The sequence below is a fragment of the Ahaetulla prasina genome, chromosome 13 (assembly GCF_028640845.1).
Source record: "Ahaetulla prasina isolate Xishuangbanna chromosome 13, ASM2864084v1, whole genome shotgun sequence".
Classification (NCBI taxonomy): domain Eukaryota; kingdom Metazoa; phylum Chordata; class Lepidosauria; order Squamata; family Colubridae; genus Ahaetulla; species Ahaetulla prasina.
Window position 1 is genome coordinate 17,005,775 of NC_080551.1, and position 19,518 is coordinate 17,025,292.

At 37.9% G+C, this 19,518-nt stretch overlaps 1 protein-coding gene and 1 pseudogene across 4 annotated transcripts in view; one reads left to right on the forward strand and one right to left on the reverse strand.

Annotated features, from left to right (window-relative positions):
• Nucleotides 1–19,518, reverse strand: part of TRPM7 (transient receptor potential cation channel subfamily M member 7) — a 69,033-nt gene that overhangs the window by 44,334 nt on the left and 5,181 nt on the right. For all 4 annotated transcript variants that reach the window (XR_009152032.1, XM_058156510.1, XM_058156509.1 and 1 more), the window contains exons 2-3: nucleotides 522–601; nucleotides 108–146 (exon numbers count right to left, since the gene is read on the reverse strand). Coding sequence is in view for 3 of the 4 variants with exons in the window: in XM_058156510.1 (XP_058012493.1) it covers nucleotides 108–146; nucleotides 522–601 (119 nt within the window). In the remaining variant the exon portion in view is untranslated. The remainder of the gene's footprint in view (nucleotides 1–107; nucleotides 147–521; nucleotides 602–19,518) is intronic.
• LOC131184808 (ubiquitin-conjugating enzyme E2 variant 2-like) lies at nucleotides 11,623–13,310 on the forward strand (annotated as a pseudogene).

Here is a 19,518-nt window from a genome sequence, read left to right on the forward strand (position 1 = left end):
TTCTGTTTCCAGAGACTTTTGAAACGGATTATAGCGCTCACAGATAACTTACCTGTATTGTTTAACCTAGTTTTTAAAAATATTTTATTTCATGCAAAACTGCTTACCTGACAAGTTGCTGACAAATCTGACATCCTGGAAGGCATCTAAGATTAAAAATTTAAAAAGATAGTCTAAAAACGGTCACAGTTTCAAAAAAAAAATTACATTAATAAAACAAAAATATTATATGACTTTTCTTTTTAAAAAACCCTTATTTTTTTGTGCACAGGTTCACTACAGGACAAGAGGAAAGAAAGTAACACAGCAAAGATGATATAAGCAAAACAAAAACCGTTATCGTTTCCAGGTATGGGATATAACCAATACAGCACAAATTAAGGGGGAAATCGTAAATCCTTCTTCTCACTTAGATCCCAAACCCAAGGAAAAAAACCCTCTTCTTACATTCCTGTTCACTTCCAAGTCTTAAAGCACTCCCATTTCATATCACAGAATTTCCCCTTCAAATTTTCATTTACCTGTGAGGATCCTTTGAACTTGGTATTATGTAGACACATTCCCGTTTGGTGAAAGTATTTTCTATCCAAGATTTCTGGGACTGTAAAAAAAAAAAGTATTTTAAAAATCATACCAAGGCAATAGTGGATTTTTCAGAGGGTTGTTTTTCATTTATTTATTTAAATTTATTTATTTATTTATTTAAATTTTTATACCGCCCTTTTCCCGAAGGACTCAGGGCGGTGCACAGCCAAGTCATAAAAAACAGCACAATATACAATTAAAACAAAAACTTAAAACAAGCATAATTCATAAATGGCCAGAATTAAAACAATCAAATTTAAAACTCTTAAAATTTATAAATAATAACCCCGATTAAAATTGTTTAGAATTAAAAATTTAAGCTAGTCCCGCTTGAATAAACAAATACGTTTTCAGCTCACGGCGAAACGGGATTCAGCTCATGGGATCAATCGCCCATATTTCTGAGTAACGTAATATCTATGTCTCTCTCCCGTCAGTGTTCAAGCAGGTATAATTCAGGCCATTAAGACAGATCTACCGTTTATGCCTTCTTAACTTGAAATAGATTAATCTTGCCAAATCGGTTATTGTGCAAAGTATCTGATACTTAAAGTAAAAATTAAGTATTGATTAACTGATTATTTGTTACGAAGCAACACAAATTGAAGTTTTTAAAAATCAAGTTTAAGGAGGTTTTCATGTGTTGTTCTTTTATAATGTTAAATTTGCAACAGATGTTTTGAGATTTCGTTTAACAAGGATATTTAATTCTTATTCGAGATGAATTCAAAATCCTCCCCACCCCGGGTATTGTGGAAAACACAACTGTAGTTTTCCAATAAATGTACTTTCTAAACGTCTTTGAGATCATTCCATCTGAATTCCATCCGACTTTTCAAATTAAACCTTTCACAGTATGCTTATTAGGCCAAGAGAAACACAAGACATTTATTTGGTAAACGGCTCACAATTTAGCGTAAACATTGCTATTAACAGTTATATTGAACAGAGAAGAAAAATTGCTCTGCTTTCAAATGGCGTTCAAAATGCCTGTTAAATTATCTCTTTATCTCTGTAAGGCATTTAACTACCTCTTATCAACAGCTCTTTTGTTGAAAAAAGGCTGAAATGGGCTAAAATCTCACAAACAACCCATTAAATCAAACAAAAATAGGATGTTTAAGGCAGGATTGCAAGCAAGAAACCAATTGCTGGCCCGACTCCCTAGAAATTGATTAACTAAAAATTAAATGTTTTACTCCAAGCATTCAAGTGAAAACATACCAACAAGTTTACATTTACTTAGCTAATATATTTCCCTGGGGGGGAGGGCACAAAAGTTGGTGATAGGCAAATCAGTCTGCACCAACGTTCATCAGCATGCTGTTAAAACCTCTCATCTCTAAATATAAGAAGAATGTTTAAGACCCTATAAAACTCTGTTAATATAATTATTATTCTAGGTATCTTAGGTATCTGTATAATATTAAGACAGGTTAAATCATAAAGCTAGCAAAAGTATTTTTTAAAGAAATACCTGATCAAGATACAAGGTCCACCTTATTTTTTCTTTGCAGAAATCCATAGTCAACAACTACTAGCAAGCAACTACCCCCTTTGAGGATCAATCTTATACCACGAAAGTTTACTCTAATTTAAGGTTTTAGAGATGACAGGTTATAACAACACACCGCTGGCTAAAATGCAGGATGAGATCAGACCTTAAAATAATTTAACATTACATTATAGGGACCATTCTAAATGGAGCGAATATTTTGAGGGGTTTTCTCTTGAATAAGTACTCTATTATTTAACTCTAACTCCAGAATTTAAAGTCTGTGGCGTAAGAGGATGGATTGGTCAGAAAACGTCAAAATTAACACGAATGTTCTGCCATACTACATTAAAATTGTGTTTTGGTGACTAATCCTTTAAGTTTTGTTATACAAAAACATTTTAAAATTCACTGATATTTAATCTTTGGTTAATTGATATAACTGAGCACTAGTTGGCTTCCAAGAACTAAAACTAAAAAAAAAAAAGTCAACAAATCTATTTGAGCCCACCCATACTGTAAGGCACCAAGGAATAAACTCTGAAATATAACAGATGTTTGATCCAGAGTTCTGAGATTAGACTATAGTACATGTTTATAATCCAACTATGTTCTGTAACAATGAGTTCTATTTATATGGAACAGAAAGCAGAAATTCCCATTTATTCGTTTAGGAAGATGGTTGTGCATTGTTCACAAGATTCAGAAACGGTATTAGACCTAAGTATAAGTTCCTAGTTCATATGATACAAGAAGCAAGTCATAAATGGAATTGTCCGAAGATCAGCCACAATGAACAGCAGGAGAAAATAAATGAACATTGGAAAAAGTTAGACTTATGGTTCTCAGTAAAACCAGACATGCATTGCTATTCTATCATCTATTGATCGATCGATCGATCAATCAGGACTGAGCCTATTCAAAAGGCAAATCCTTCACATGGCAATTTGTTCAGTTATATTAATTACTGCAGCATTTGACGCTATGTAAATTGCTTTATGAATAAGTAAACAGATTGTTTTCTTGTATTAGGCAGTTATTCAAACCTACATTAAGGGTAATGGAGTATGTAATAGCAAACACTATTACAAGCACTACAAGATATTTATGACAAGCTGCCTCCACCGGATAACTTTATCTATCCAGAAAAGCAGAGGTTAGATCAGTAACAGAAACGAACTAAAACAAAGAGGCAATGTTCGAATCAGGAGAAAAAGCAAAAAAGGCAACACTGGATAAAATATTCCCTCTGTCTGAATTAAATGGAGCTGTAGACATGTTTACTCAGAAATGACAAGAGTTTCTTAGAGCTTATCCTCAAAAAAGCCTGCATGAAATTGCACTGTCAACAGGAACTTACAAACCAAGCGGGGATGTTTGTGTCTCTAACTTATTAATGGACCTGGTGCATTTCAGACAGAAAAAAATCACAGATAACAAATAAATCACATTGTGATCTAAAATCCCTTTCTCACTACTGAAGTAAAGCTGGGACAATTGAGATGCTACTTTCTAACTTCACAGGTCTCTGCCAAAACCGTATTCCCACATTCTACATAGCCTGGTTTTCTTTTCCGAAGAAAAAGAGCGAATTCACTATGCAAGACATTGCATAGATATAAGTGTAGACTTCTACTCTGTACCACAAACTCCTCAAACACAATTAAGATTCAAGAACCCTTACAATCACACATACAATATTTTTCTGTCTCAATTCGAAGGAGGAAACCCCTTATATGTGAAAACTTCCCTTGGAAAAATGTGTAATACTTTTACAATTTACAAAGTCGTTCCATTCTATGGAGTTTTTTGATGTAATTGACATTGATATGAATATTAATAATGTTAATAAATAAACAAATATTGCTTAGTACTGCTTGTTTCAATAATTTTTTCCCTTTTTGTTGTACACCAGAGTTATATGACTGGGAGAGTCTTCAAATACTGTAAATAAATAAATATTTTTCAATATACATTCCCAATCTGTTAAAAACTTGTTAAACACCTATGATATCCACACAAATTGTTTTGGACAAAACTACTTTTGCTCAAACTTTAGAGGGGGGGGGGAAGCATACCTTTTAATTGCAAAATTATTCAATGTAAGTGAGACAACCTGACATTAATTTTTCAGTTAAGAAAACATATACAACAAACAGTGCATTTTGTTGCAATGGTTTTATGTAAAAGCACAATGCAGAAGTTACCTTGAAAGAAGTTCGCCCCAACTCAGATGGCAAACAAGGACACATTTACGAAACCATGAATTTCCCCCAATTTGCAAAAGGCCCAACTGAACAGAAATACTTGATTAACCAAACACATGGCAATCATGGGACAGAGCTGTGACCCATAGCTAGTTGATTGTAACACCTCATTTTACAAGAGGCTTCTAGAGCAATAGCTGCAAGGCAAACATTCCAGACTTCAGTTTTCCCATCGTCCTGAATCTCATTTGCATACTGAGCACCTGGACCTTGCTGAACACAATGAGTTCACACATATAAAGTGGCTGGTTAGCAGCATTTCTTCCTTGCTCAATAGTCCAAACAGAACAATTTAGCAGAGATTACACACCGTTTTAAAAGAATGTACATTTGGTATTTTGCAAGGAATTTCTTCCCAAGGATACCTGTGTCATATCCAGGGAGTTATATTTTAGCCAGAAATGTCCCAGACCATATTATGCATTGTCTTAATAAAAGAAATTTTCCTTGCAATAAATCACTCTTATTTCAAAAAGACCCTTTCTCAGGAATACTCAAACGCTATACATTAGCAATGCAAAATTTTCCATATTTTTATCCTTCAAGTAGTCTCATCCCGGCTTTACACACATACAATCAACAGTAGCTTAATTTAGTTTGTGAAAACTCTAAATACTCATGGAAGTGTAGCCTTTTGCAATGTGTTAGCTATCAAGCATGGTAGTCTGTAATACCCATTGTAACCTCCCCTAGCAATGGCATTTAGTTGAAAAGTTGTTGTCATCTTTATTGTCCCAAAGGTGCTTTTTCAAGAGGCAACTGAAGTTTCTGGAACTAGAAAGTCCAGCTGCCTCTTGAAAAAGCACTTTTGGGACAACCATGACCTCGATGACTGAGAATCTCCATAGACATCTGTCATCTTTATTCTTTTTGTGTGTGTTATGCTAAACTAACCATATCTCACTGGCTTAAAGTATGAATATTAATATACCGAACAGAACCAACTAACTTTGTAACACACCTTATCCTAAATGATATAAAGGTTTTTGTAGAGTCATCCCGAATAGCGTAGAGCTTTTTTTTTTTTTTGCTGCAAGGAAATATGCAGGAAGAGAAGGAAGTTACCCAAAGTCAGATATTATCCTTCATCCCGTCAAAGTGCTTTAGAAAAGGTTTCAAGGCTGAAATGTCCTGACCTCAAAACATCTTGTTCCAATCTTATCAGAATGCTCACATGTTGGAACAGCAATGTCAGAAGCCATCTGGTGTAGAAACAGACCCTGCTAATTGCACAATGGAAATCAGAACTGGTCCATTTCCAGATCAGATCCATTTTGGTAAGGTAGGAAGATTTCTCAGGAGGCTGGAACAGCCCTTCCCATTCTAGAATAGGACATCTGGACATCAAATGATTTAGTACACTTCTACTTTCCATTTATCAAAACTAAAGATATTAATTAAATTATTATTAAATTGTTTATTGTGATATTAGAATGCCTGAGTGATAAAATTTAATGGCCTTTTGCAATTAGCGGTTTTGTGGTAAGAATTTAGCATCCAATGGTTCAAATGAAAAGAGAAGTTTGATTATTTTGTGATGCAGAATCTTACTTTTCTGAGATTCCTTTTAATTAGGAAAACCCTTGTAAGGTGCTACCGCAAGGAACACTGCATGTAAAAGCTAGCCTCAGATGCTTGTGTATTTAGAAATAATCTACTAAGAAAGCCTGATTTTATTTTTTTAAATAACCTAACACCTCAAATTTTTTTTTAAAAAAATACAGATTCCCAATCGGTTGTATTTTAAAAACAATTTTCTTTTGTTTGGGACCACAGAAAATAGCAAAAGGATAAACATCAAGTTATGTATTTCCTACTGTTGTTTAAACATTTAGGCTCCAACAAACCCCAACAGACGCCTCACTCCCGTGCTGTCATTGCAAATGTAAGGTTACCTATTCCTATAATTACTAAGTCTTAAGCAGGACAAAGAAGTACCAGCTAGCTAGCTCCTGTACCAAGCTATATTTAAAGCTATCTTCTAAACAGCAAGATCCAAGAAGTTACTAAAATATGATTTGCACTGTCGGATGCACGATTTCAAGAGAAGCACTAGCACTAGCACTTAGACTTATATACCGCTTCACAGTGCTTTATATTCCCCTCTAAGAGGTTTACAGAGTCAGCCTATTGCCACCAACAATCTGGGTCCTCATTTTACTGACCTCGGAAGGATGGAAGGCTGAGTTAAACTTGAGCCAGTCAGGATCGAACTGCTGGCAGTCAAGAGAAGTAGCTTGCAGTACTGCATTCTAACCATAGCGCCACCACGGCTCTTAGTAAAAATTCTTATTAGTTATGAAATCTAAAGAAGACAGAAGTTAGGAAATAAAAATGAGTTTATATCAAACATAACCTGAAGCAACTGCTCTAATCTGGCTTGTTTTGGAGGTAAGAGTAATCAAATAATTTAGGAACTTTCATCCAATTTTTTAGCATTATATCCAAGTTAGGATTTTTGGTTTATTCCTCTACAGCAGTGGTAGTCAACCTGGTCCCTACCACCCACTAATGGGCGTTCCAGCTTTCATGGTGGGCAGTAGGGGTTTTGTCCGATACTGAAGCACTTTCCTTTTTTTTTAATTTAATTGACTTTTAAAAAAAATTCATAGCATTATTTAAAAACATTTCCATTAGGTTTTCATAAAATTCCCCATAACAATTTAAATTTCTGAAAATATACTATTTGTATCGCCCGCGCATAAATTTAGTTCACGTTACATAAGTGAACTAAATGGCGCTATAGTGTGACTGCAAACAAAAGATCCTCATCCCAGAATAGCTCGCGCATCTCCCCCCACACCACCCAGCGGTAACAGACAAGCAGAGCTGGTAGCCGGTGCCCACCCGAACCCAATCCACGATGCGCGAGAGGCATGCGCAGATGACAATACACGGTGCATTACTGTGGAACCGGTGGGTGGTTAGAAAATTTTACTACTAACAGAGATACAAAAGTGGGCGGTAGGTATAAATATAAAAAGGTTGACTACCCCTGCTCTACAGGTAGCCCTCAACTTAGTTTAGTGACCATTCAAAGTTACAACAGTGCTGAAAAATGCCGACTTATGAACGTTTTTCACAGTTATGAACTTTGCAGCATCACCCTGGTCTTGTGATCAAAATTCAGACACTTGGCAACTGGTTCATATTTATGACGGCTGCTCTGTTCTAAGGCCATGTGATCCCCTTTTGCGACCTTCCGACGTGCCAAGTCCATAAGGAAGCCAGATTCACTTAACAAACTGGTTACTAACTTATCAACTACACTGATTCACTTAACAACTGTGGGGGCGGGGTGGGAAAGGTCTTAAAATGGGGCAAACCTCACTTAACCAATGTCTCACTTAATCACAGAAATTTTGGGCTCAACTGTGATTGTAAGTTGAAGACTATCTGTATTATCAACTGTAAAAAAAAAATGTACAAGCTTTTGCAATGCAGAATTAGTAGAAGAGAAACCAGTCAGGAATCTAACTTGGAACAATCGCTTCCTAGCTTGTTTAATCAGTAATGCCACCAGAAGCCAAACAAGAGCAACTGCTTATCTATGTCAAAACACTTGCTCATTCTAAAGAATTCAGGGTTTATGAAAGTATCTGAAGCTGTCTTATAAGAACCGTACATGGATTCTCAGGTGCAAAATAGGGAATATACCGTATTTTTCAGAGTATAAGACACACCAAGATTTCAAAGAGGTAAAACAAGGAAAAAAATAAGTTTTTGCCCTCCCTGGCCCCCAGGAGCACTCTACAGACCTTCCAAACCCTCTGCGCGTCCTGTTTTTAGCCTCCCAAACCCCCCACGCGTCACATTTTTGCCCTTCCCAGCCCCCATGACCACTCTGCAGGCCTCCCAAACTCATTGCACATCCCATTTTTGCAAAAAACGGGCCCATTATTGGCGAAACACAGGACGCGTGGGATGGGGTTTTGGGAGGCCAAAAATGTATAACATACGGTATATAAGTCACACCAACAGTTCCACCCTCTTTTAGGGGGGAAAAAAGTGTGTCTTATACTCTGAAAAGTACGGTAAACCACTTGTAGAGACTGCTGCCTCATTGTCAGGACACTTGCTCATCCTGGAGACTTGCTAAACACCAATTTCCTTGTGGACCAATATTGCAGAGTCCTCAACTTATAACAGTTGGTTTAGTGACCATTTCAAGTAATAACAGCACTGAAAAAAGCGACTTGTGACTGTTTTTCACACTTACGACAGTGGCAGCATCCCCGTGGTCGCATGATTAAAAATTCAGACCCTTAGCAACTGACTCCCATTTATGACGGTTGCAATGTCCCGGAGTCATGGGATGGCCTTTTGTAACCTCCTGACAAGTAAACTCAACAGGGACACTGGATTCACTGAACAACTGCGTTATTATCTTAACAACGGCAGTGAGTCATTTGACAACTATGGCAAGAAAGGTCGTAAAACGGGGCGAAACTCAATTAACAACTGTCCACTTAGTTAGTAACAGAAATTTTGGGCTCCGTTGTGGTCGTAAGTCAAGGACTACCTGCATTAAGCAAGGCCAGATTTGCTTCCAGTCGAGAACATACGTTTTCTCCACGCTTTTCATTTGCTACAGGCCTTTAAGATGTGGAAGCAACCAAAATACTCCCGTTTTTCAAAACACAGAAAATGAAAAGGCTCAGTTCTGAGGAACCAAAGGTGTCCCTGCGTGCAAATCTCTATAATTCAAAACCTAAATAAGGAAGTGTTTAAAACCGGCTGCTCCTTAACATGCTTACCACTTAAGGCAGAGAGCTATGTTATTATTGCTCAGAAGCCCTTATCTTTTATTACGATGATGCACATGCATAAACACTGAAACACATTTATTTTTTTTAAAGAATTCAACCGTGATAACTGTGTAAGAGGGAGTCTTTGTATTCTGCCATAAATCTCTATAAGGCAGGAGTGTCAGACTTGATTTCATTGAGGGCCGTGTCAGCAATGTGCTTGACCTCGGAGAGCCTGGGTGGGCAGGGGTGGGGTGGGCATGGCCAGCTCTACATCACTTATGTCGGGGGCACCTGTGATGGCCCGAGCGCTCTGCCAGAGAAAACAGGCTCCCAAGGTCCGTTTTCGGCTGCGACGGCCTCCTGCAACCCTCTGCCAGCAAAAATAAGAGCTCGGGAGGGCTGCACATGGCAGTGGTACCATGGGCCGGTCCTTTGCTGTTTCCAGGGTGGCCCCGTGGGCCAGATCTAAGCACCCTGTGGGCTGGATCGGGCCCCTGGGCCTTGAGTTTGACACCCCTGCTATAAAGAGAGAGGAATACATGAGCAGTTTTCATCACTTTTTTCTTGGCACCAGAACAAGAAGTTGATCCTGGCATAGTAAGGGGTATGCCAAAAAAAAAAAAAAAAACAACCCACGAACTTAAATATAGAGGCTGATTTGATAGAGTAATGACAACTGATCTCCTCCAATATTACTGATTGAAATGTTCCAAAATGTTAGTATATCTTATTTGCACAAGTTGGTTAAATTGCATGAATCAGCACTCCACTAGCCAAACAGCTAAAGATACACATTACTGAAGGAGTATAAATTCTCTCTTCTACAACTTGGAAAGGCAACATTTGCAGACAAATAAATAAATAAATACAGAGGTTTCTCTATATTTGCATCTATCTTCAAAAACAGATAATATAAAAACTTTGCGAGTTACCAAAAATATCCATTGCCTAACAAATATTTTGGTTTGTAAAAGAATGGTGCTCATCGTTCAGGATAGATATGTAAGCACAATTAAAAGAAAATAATCAGTTTTAATCTTTTAATTCTAGACTTTATCTACTATAATTTCTTTTCAAATAGCATAATCCCCACTGGGGCCACTTTTAAGCGTGTTTTTTTCCCTTGCAACTACTATGAGAATGTAACAATCTTCGTAAGATGCTTTATGATCTCCAATAATATAAATCATTTTCCCAAATAATGTTTTCCCTTTATTGCCAGAAGCAATATTTAGAAATCTCCTGGTTTACAAACTCAACAGGTTTAAAAGTTGTGTCATTCTTTGCTTTGATCCTTTCAATCATTTTTGTCTAGTAGCATTACACCGAATCAAATATAGGTAGTCATCGATATACTGACTGTTTGAAGTTACAACAGCACTGAAAAAAGTGACTTATGACCATTTTTCACGCTTATGACCATATCTTATCCCCATGGTCATGTGATTTACATTCGGATGCTTGACAACTGATTCACATTTATGACGGTTGCCATGCTGTGGGTCACGTGATCCCCTTTTGCAACCTTCTGACAAGCAAAGTCAATGGGGAAACCAGATTCACTTAACAATTGTGTTAATTAATTTAACCACTGGGGCGATTCAGTTAACAAATGCAACAAGGAAAGCCGTAAAATGGGGCAAAACTCACCTAACAAATTTCTCACTTAGCAACACAAATTTTGGGCTGAATTGTGGCCATAGGTTAAGGACTACTATATGGTAATTCCTCTGAATTTTGATTCTGATGAAAACTGTCAAAGCATCTGCTATCTATGCTAAACTAAAACAAACAGCAATGGAATCTTTCAATAGTTCCACATATTTCCAAATTATCACAGACATTACACTTAATCTCAGCTTGGAAGAAACAACAATAGTAGAGATAAAATATATTCCTTTTCCATCTCCCTGGGCAGTTAGACTGTTGCATGCTAAACTCTCACCTATAAAAACAAATTAGACAACATTATTAACTGAATGGAAACATTACATTTTATTACCCAAATAGGGCCTCTGGTGGCTCAGACTGCTAAGACAGTCTGTTATAAACACAGCTGCTTGCAATTACTGCAGGTTCAAGTCCCACCAGGCCCAAGGTTGACTCAGCCTTCCATCCTTTATAAGGTAGGTAAAATGAGGACCCAAATTGTTGGGGGCAATAAGTTGACTTTGTATATAATATACAAATGGATGAAGACTATTGCTTAACATAGTGTAAGCCGCACTGAGTCTTTGGAGAAGGGTGGGATATAAATGCAAATAAAAAAAAATTAAAAAAAATATTTTAATATGTATAAAAGTTCAGTGAGTTCAAATCCTGATCTCTTAGATGACACTTATCTCTTAACCTGACACCTTTATAAGATTTTTTTTTCTGGATAAAATCTGGATAAAACTAAAATTATATATACTGCCCTCAAATAAGCATTTTATTTAATTACACTAATTTAATTTTTAATTAAGCACAAAAACTAAATATAAGGAACTAAAAAATGTATAAGTTGCTACAATAAAAGCTGCACAATTGTTAACTGTGTTATTGGAGGAAAACATAAGTAAATTAATATATATTGAAAAAAGTACTAATTGTTTAACTCAGTTTTAATTGCCACAATTTGCCAAATACAAGCAGAATGATGAGTGATCAACTTAATTAGGGTTGATCCTTTAAATTTTTAAAAATGCTTCCTTATTTTCCAATCTCCATAAAGATCATGAAAAGGCTCATCTCAGATTTCAGTCTTTGACAGATAAAGACAAAAAGGCCAGATTGTTAACACAGCGCAAATGGGATTGTTTTTAGGATTAAATAATGAAAAGGCATCACAATGCCAAAAACAGTAGCTTCTGAATTTTTAAATAAATAAAAAGATGGGAATTGATGCGAATGGAATATAAAACGCTCCTTCAACGGCAATGAATGTGTTAAAAAAAAAGCATCCAACTACATTTAATTTTATTGTCTCCTGTAATTCACCAGAGAAACAAGAATAACTACTTCTAGTTGATTTAACAGCCCCTATACAATAGTGGTAACACAACCTTATACAGTAGTTATAATTCTTGCAGTATCATCCCTTACTCATACCTAATAACCGGATTTCTATTTGAAGGAACTGCTTTTAATTTAATTTAGCTTTATTTATTGTTAGACATTGGAATATACAATCCATGGAATGGAGAGTAAATATATTAACAAATGTTAAAGGTTTGTTTCAAAAATCAAAAATTTGCAAGAATCTAAGAAAAAAAAAGCCGGATCCACAGTTAAAGTCCCTCCTAATTTTCAATTGTTGGAAGAACTTGAAGAGGGTGAAAAGGGAGTAGGAGATGGTATAGTAAGCCGGGGTCTGGAAGATGATGTAGACATGTCACTTATACAGTGGACACGCATGATTATTGGACCACCAAGGACAAATTACGAAAACAGAATATACAGCTTGAAAGTAGAGTATGGGCCTAAATATCCTGACGCACCTCCAACAGTTAAGATTTGTAACTAAAATTAATATGAATGGAATAAATAATTCCAATGAAATGGTGGATGCATGGAGCATACCAGTGTTAGCAAAATGGCAAAATTCTTATAGCGTTAAAGTTGTACTTCAAGAGTTAAGGCACCTAATGATGTCCAAAGAAAATTTAAAGCTTCCACAACCCCCAGAAGGGCAGACTTAGAACAATAATCTCTCGCCTCTAATTTGAATTCAACAGCATTTACTTCCAGAAAAGGACACCTTGGGACATACAGAATTCAGCACACTTTAATACTGAAAAGGGTTGACCCAGGATTGGAATACAAGATTGTTTCGGCACAGAGAAAGTCGAATTTCTTCAAAATAAATACGATGGATCCTTTGATTTGAAAGCCACTGAGAAAAGTGAGCTCCCCTTTCTGACCTGGGGTTCAGAGACATGGGCACCACTATTGGTTCTTCGTTTCCCAGGTAACATAAACCAAGTTACTGTTAAGAGACGGAGATAATTCTATGGGAAACCTGATGTTGACCACTAAAAATCAGTAATTTTAAGGGAAGGTAAGAATAAGGTTTCCCTCCTTCTGTATCGGATTTCCCAGTGTAAGAAAACCACCAATTTCGAACCAAAGAGTCGCTCATGAAAGCAAAAACTCTTTGTAGTAATAAAAAAAAATGCTGCAAAAGACGCTATCAGATTCCTTCGGGTGTCTGGCAATTACAGATTAACATGGCTTTCCCCTTAAACAGTCATATGTGTGTGTGTGTGTGTGTGTGTGTGTGTGTGTGTGTGTGTGTGTGTGTGACAACTTAGCTCTGAGGCATTTTGGCAATACAGGTAGTCCCCAACTTACAACTGTTCACTTAGTGACTGTTCAAAGTTACAATGCCATTGAAAAAAGTAACTTATGACCATTATTCATACTTATGACTGCTGCAGCATCCCCATGATCACGTGATTTACATTCGGATGCTTGGCGACAGACTCATATTTATGACGCTTGCAGTGTCCAGGGGTCATGTGGTCAATGTTTGCGACCTTCTGACAAGCAAAGTCAATGGGGAAGCCCGATTCACTTAACAACGGTGTTACTAATATAACAACTGCAGTGATTCAACTTAACAATTGTGGCAAGAAAAGTCGTAAAATGGGGCTAAAACTCCCCTAACGAATTTCTCCTTTAACAAATTTCTCACAACAGGTCATCCACCATAGAAGGCGAATCAACGTTTCACCCCAAACAGTAACACAAACTCAGCTCTCAGCCTTGCCACATAAAATGGTTTCTGCTGGACACCGTGAGCTACATCAGGGGTGTCAATTTCAAGGCCCATGGGCCGGATGCAGCCTGCAATATGGGCAGATCCGGCCTGCGGGGCCATCCTGGAAAATGTAAGGGCTAACCCGTGTTGCTTCGGCCCAGTCTACCCAATGCCAAGAGGAAACATCGGACCCATGTCACTTTGGCCCGGTCTACCCAATGCCAAGAGGGTATATTGGGCTAGCAGTTTGGGGAGTGGCGTCAAGCTGGCCACACCCACCCAGTTGGCCATACCTGGCTGGCCCCCTGAGGTCAACCACAGCCCTGATGTGGCCCTCAATGAAATTGAGTTTGACACCCCTTTGCTACATGGTAGAGGTAGAGGATGAAGTAGCGTGTGGCCTCTTTTCTCAAGTTTAGATGTTCCCAAGAGAAGCCAGCTGGCCTGTATATTGGTTGCAATTGGCCAGTAGCAGCCAGATTGGCTCACCTTTCTGCCTTCCAAACGCTACTCCCACTATTTATTTATTTATTTTGAACCAGTGCATCTGTGTATGACTAACCGAATACTCTACGTATTTCCAAAATATTCCCGTATCTTATTCGGAGGAAGGGTGTGTATTTGAATCATATTCAGAAGCGAGCCAAGTCTCAAGATGCACTCACTGCCTTTAAGGAAATGCTCACAGACAAGAACAGAATATACAAATTTACGATTGAGGTAATTTGGCTGGGGGGGGGAGTTTTGAATTCCCAAGCTTTTAGACAAGGCAAAAGGTGAAACCGTTGAGGAGAGGTTATGGGTTGGACGTCAAATTTACACTTCTGGCTGCCAAGTTTTTTTTTATTCCCCCACCTTTTATTACCTTGCCTGAACTATCAGATCAGAGCACAGCTAGCGAGCATATTTGGTACATGCATCTCGGATTACTTCATACATATCGTTTACTTGCCTCTGGGTATGCATGCCTAGAAACTCTTCCTTAGCTGCCCAGTGAGAAAGACACTTAGTGACTCAAGGCACCAGAAAGCCAAGAGTGTGGAACTGGATTGCTAATGTTGAATTATTAGATTGAGGCAGTGGTGGGATTCAGCCAGTTCGCACCACTTCGGGAGAACCAGTTGTTAACTTTCTGAGCAATTTGGCAAACTGGTTGTTGGAAGAAATCATTAGGGCAGAGAACTGGTTGTTAAATTACTTGAATCCCACCACTGGATTGAGGGTAGACCTCGGCTTACAACAGTTCATTTAGTGACCATTCAAAGTTGCAACAAAAGAAGATTGGGGGAGAGAGAGATTGAGAGAGAGGGAGGGAGGGAGGGAGAGGGAGGGAGAGAGGGAGGGAGGGAGGGAGAGAGAGAGAGAGAGAGAGAGGCTGCTAAATTTTTGAACAGTCTCCAGTGGAATTGGTTGCTTTTTGCAAATGAAGCTCCTGTTTTAAACATGAGGGCAAAGCTATCATCCCTCAAACACAGATTCTGCCCAATTTGCCAATCTTATGTTGCCAACTCGCCAATTTGAGGAGACCCCCAGCAAATGGTTTCCATTTACGAGTTTAGATGACAATGGCAGATAAACTTCAGAGATCCAAGTCTACCTCAGTTCAGGAGAAGAATCCCAACTAAATTACAGGATAGTCCTCAACTTGCAAACCATTCATTTAGTGACTGTTTGATTTTACAATGGTACTGAATTTAGGGTTGTTTTTCAGATTTCTTGACAGTTGCAGCAACCCCGTGGTCACGTGAACAAAATTCAGGCGCTTGGCAACTGGCTCAAATTTATGATGGTTGCCGTGTCCTGGGGGGGGGTCATGTGATCCCCTTTTGCGACCTTTGGACCGGCAAAGTCGTAGAGGGGGAATCCAGATACAACAACCAGGTGACTGGCTTAACAACTGCACCGATTCACTTAACGACTGTGGGGTGAAAGGTTGTAAAATAGGGCCAAACTCACTTCACAAATGTCTCTCTCAGCAACAGAAATTTGGGGCTCAATTGTGGACGTAAGCTGAGGACTATCTGTACTGTAGTTAAAGCTAAGCCAACAAAAGGAAGGAATGAAAAACTTCAACTACAGTGAGGCGGGTGACAGGGGACCACCTTATGCCTGGAAAAGATTTAGTTCTACAATGGTATAAAAGGGCAAAGTAGAACTCAGAAAATGTACATTTTGGATTTGCCCTCTAAACCAGTTCCAAAGCCAGAAGTATTTAAATATAGCAGGAGGCATTGTGTATTACTAAAAAAATAATCCACAGATAAAAAGGAAAAAAAAATCTTTATACACTCCCATTGGAATAACTAAACTTTGTTCTTAATTCTAATCTCTGGTGTTATTCCAAAAGATGCGTGATTCATCATATAGAAATGGCAGAACCAAGACTCATTGAAACTTGATATAGCCAGAATAATGCCTCCTAACTGGTTTGCCCCATAAATTCTTCCAGAAATTGCATCTTTCTGAACAAAAATGCATTGTGCCTTAAAGAAATCAACAAATCTAATCCAACAAAAATGAAAAGGGATGCAACGCATATCTTTTAATCCAGTGGTAGTCAACCTGGTCCCTACCGCCCATTAGTGGGCTTTCCAGCTTTCATGGTGGGCAGCACGGGTTTTGTCCGATACTGAAGCACTTTCCTTTTTTTTAATTTAATTGACTTTTTAAAAAAATTTCATAGCATTATTTAAAAACATTCTCATTAGGTTTTCATAAAAATCCCCATAACAATTTAAATTTCTGAAAATATACTATTTGGGTCACCCGTGCATAAGTTTAGTTTACGTTACGTAAGTGAAACTAAATGGCGCTATAGTGTGACCGCAAACAAAAGAGCCTTGTTCCAGAATAGCTCGCACATCTCCCCCCACACCACCCAGCCATAACAGACAAGCAGAGCTGGTAGACGGCACCGCCCCCCAAACCCAATCCACGATGTGCGAGAGGCATGCGCAGACAACGATACACGGCGCATTGCTGTGGAACCGGTGGGGGGTTAGAAAATTTTACTACTAACAGAGATACAGAAGTGGGCGGCAGGTATAAAAAGGTTGACTACCCCTGCTTTAATCAAAAATAAGGAGGAAATACAGCTGTAGTTATACTGGACAAATTAAACTTACAAGAAGGCAAATGTAATCAAACAATAAGACAAAATGCTTATTTATAACCAACAGGATTTTCACGGGTTAAGGCAAAAGATGCATGGTTATATTTATAATTATCTCACAAAAGCCTTGATGGGGGGGGGAGGGAGAGAATTACTACAGTATTTCTGTTTAGATGTGAAAATACTGCAGGAGGAATCTTTACCTACAAAGGGTGTGGTGCTGATCACATTACTAAAAACCTCTGACTATGACTGTAGTAACATCAAAGTAAACTTGGTAACCTTTGCTAGAGGAAAAGATCAATGGAACATTCAGTTCTGAGGGCTGATTTCAGAAGCATTAGCAATACTGGGGATTAAAGCAAATGATCAAAATAACTGTCCTTCTTGCCTCAAGCCCGTGTATTTTATTCAAGAGCTTCTGGAGTAAAAAAAATGGGAAGAGAAAATAAGGATAGTCCTCGACTTACAATAGTTCATTTAGTGAGTGTCCAAAGTTATAACGGCACTGACAAAAGTGACTTATGACCGTTTTTCACACTTACAACCATTTCCACGGCCCCCAGGGTCATGCGATCAAAATTCAGATGCTTGGCAACTGACTCATATTTAGGACAGTCTCAGTATCATGTAAACCCCCATTTGTGACCTTCTGACAAGCAAAGTCAATGGGGGAAGCCAGTTTCATTTAGCAACCGTGTTACTAACTTAACAAGTGCAGCGATTCATTTAACAACAGTGGCAGGAAAGGTCCTGAAAGGGGGCAAAACTCGTTTAACAACTGTCTCACTTAGCAACAGAAATTTTGGGCGCAATTGTGGTCATAAGTCAAGGATTGCCTGCGAAGGAAATCAGAAATTGGAAGAGGATGGTTTCATGATGAAAATTATGCAAGGGCAATTTTTTCCCCTGTAGTATAGATATGCAACAGACAAAGAGCTTCTTTGCTTAATATTACATACTAGAGACTGCTAGCTAGTCTGAAAATTCTTAAAATTGTACTGCTTGGAGTGTGTTTTTACACTTTTGGTCAAATGTTCCCCTTTGCCCAACTCTCTTGCAAGAGGAGTTGCTCAACAAGGATATTTGATCTGAAAGACAATAGCTGATTCTGGGAAATATGCAAAACCCAATTTTCACTGCCAGCGTTCATTATTAAATCTTTGCGTCTGACTAACAGATTAAAAAGATGATTATGAAGGAAAAATTAAGTTCTTACTCAACAGCCAGAGTAATTAGAAATTACGAAATTACAACATATTCAGATTGGTTTGGTTTGGGAGATAGATCAATAGCAAACAAAATAGACAGAAACAGGTTCAAAGGGCTGTATGTAAAATTCTCTACTGCAAAAAAAAAAAGTTCTTATTCTGCTAGGATCTATTTGATTAGGTCACAGGGACACCCACTTTTTACTTTGTGGCGTATAACTGTATTATAGTATGCGCTGAATATGTATACTGCTGAATCCAAATACTCATGGAAGCCGACAGAATAACATTAAGGATACAGTGAAGCAAGTCACTTCCAATCGATTTGTCAAAAATAAGTATTTATAAACCAACTGCAAAATGTGACTTCAATCCAATTCTCACTTAAAGTAAATCCAATTAAACACTCATAACCACTCAAAGGAAGGCACACTTTACATTGTTTGGAATGAAGACCTATAGAAAATAATAGTGCTCTATATTCACAAAATGTGGGGGGGGAGCACTTTTTTTTTTTTATTCAAAAAGTTTTACAAAATTTTTCCCCCTTTCCCCCCCTCCTCTCCCCTCCCTTCACAACCCCCCTTCCCCCCCCCCCCCGACTTCCCGGAACGGGCACAAGGTATAGTTAAAAATAAAACAAACATATGCTAAAAAAATTTCATCCCAACTTAATTATACCCCTACAATCATCAATTCCTAACTTCCCCCAAAAACAATCAAGAATAATACATCATAATCATTCAAAAACAGTCTGATAACTCTTAGTCTGATATCTATGTTGAATATAGTCAATCCATTTTTTCCATTCCTTTAAGTATCTTTCTTGCGTATTGTCTTTCAAAAAGGCTGATATCTTCGCCATCTCAGCCAAATTGGCAACCTTCAATATCCATTCTTCTATTGTAGGTACTTCTTTTTTCTTCCAGTATTGTCCTATTAGTAATCTTGCTGCTGTTATTAGGTTTAAAATCAATTTAGTCTCAATTACTGTACAATCCGTAATAATTCCCAACAAAAAAAATTGCGGCAGGAACTTTATCTTCTTTTTCAAAACATTTTGTAAAATCCACCGGGGGGGGGGGAGCACTTTTGAGTCATATTGCAGTTGGCAAATCTATTGACATATTTTAGATTTAGACACTTTTAGAAACAACAGTAACAATCATTGAAAGTGTAAGCATGCTACACTTCAGGATGTAGTTAATTCTTTGTTTGGGTGGTTGTTTTAAAAATCTACATACATTGTAACTACTTTTTTCTACACATAGGCAAGTGGTGACTCACTGCCAAAACAAAAGAGAAAATTTAATGAACTACCCCAATGTAAACTGTTAAGTACTGAAGCTAAAGCCA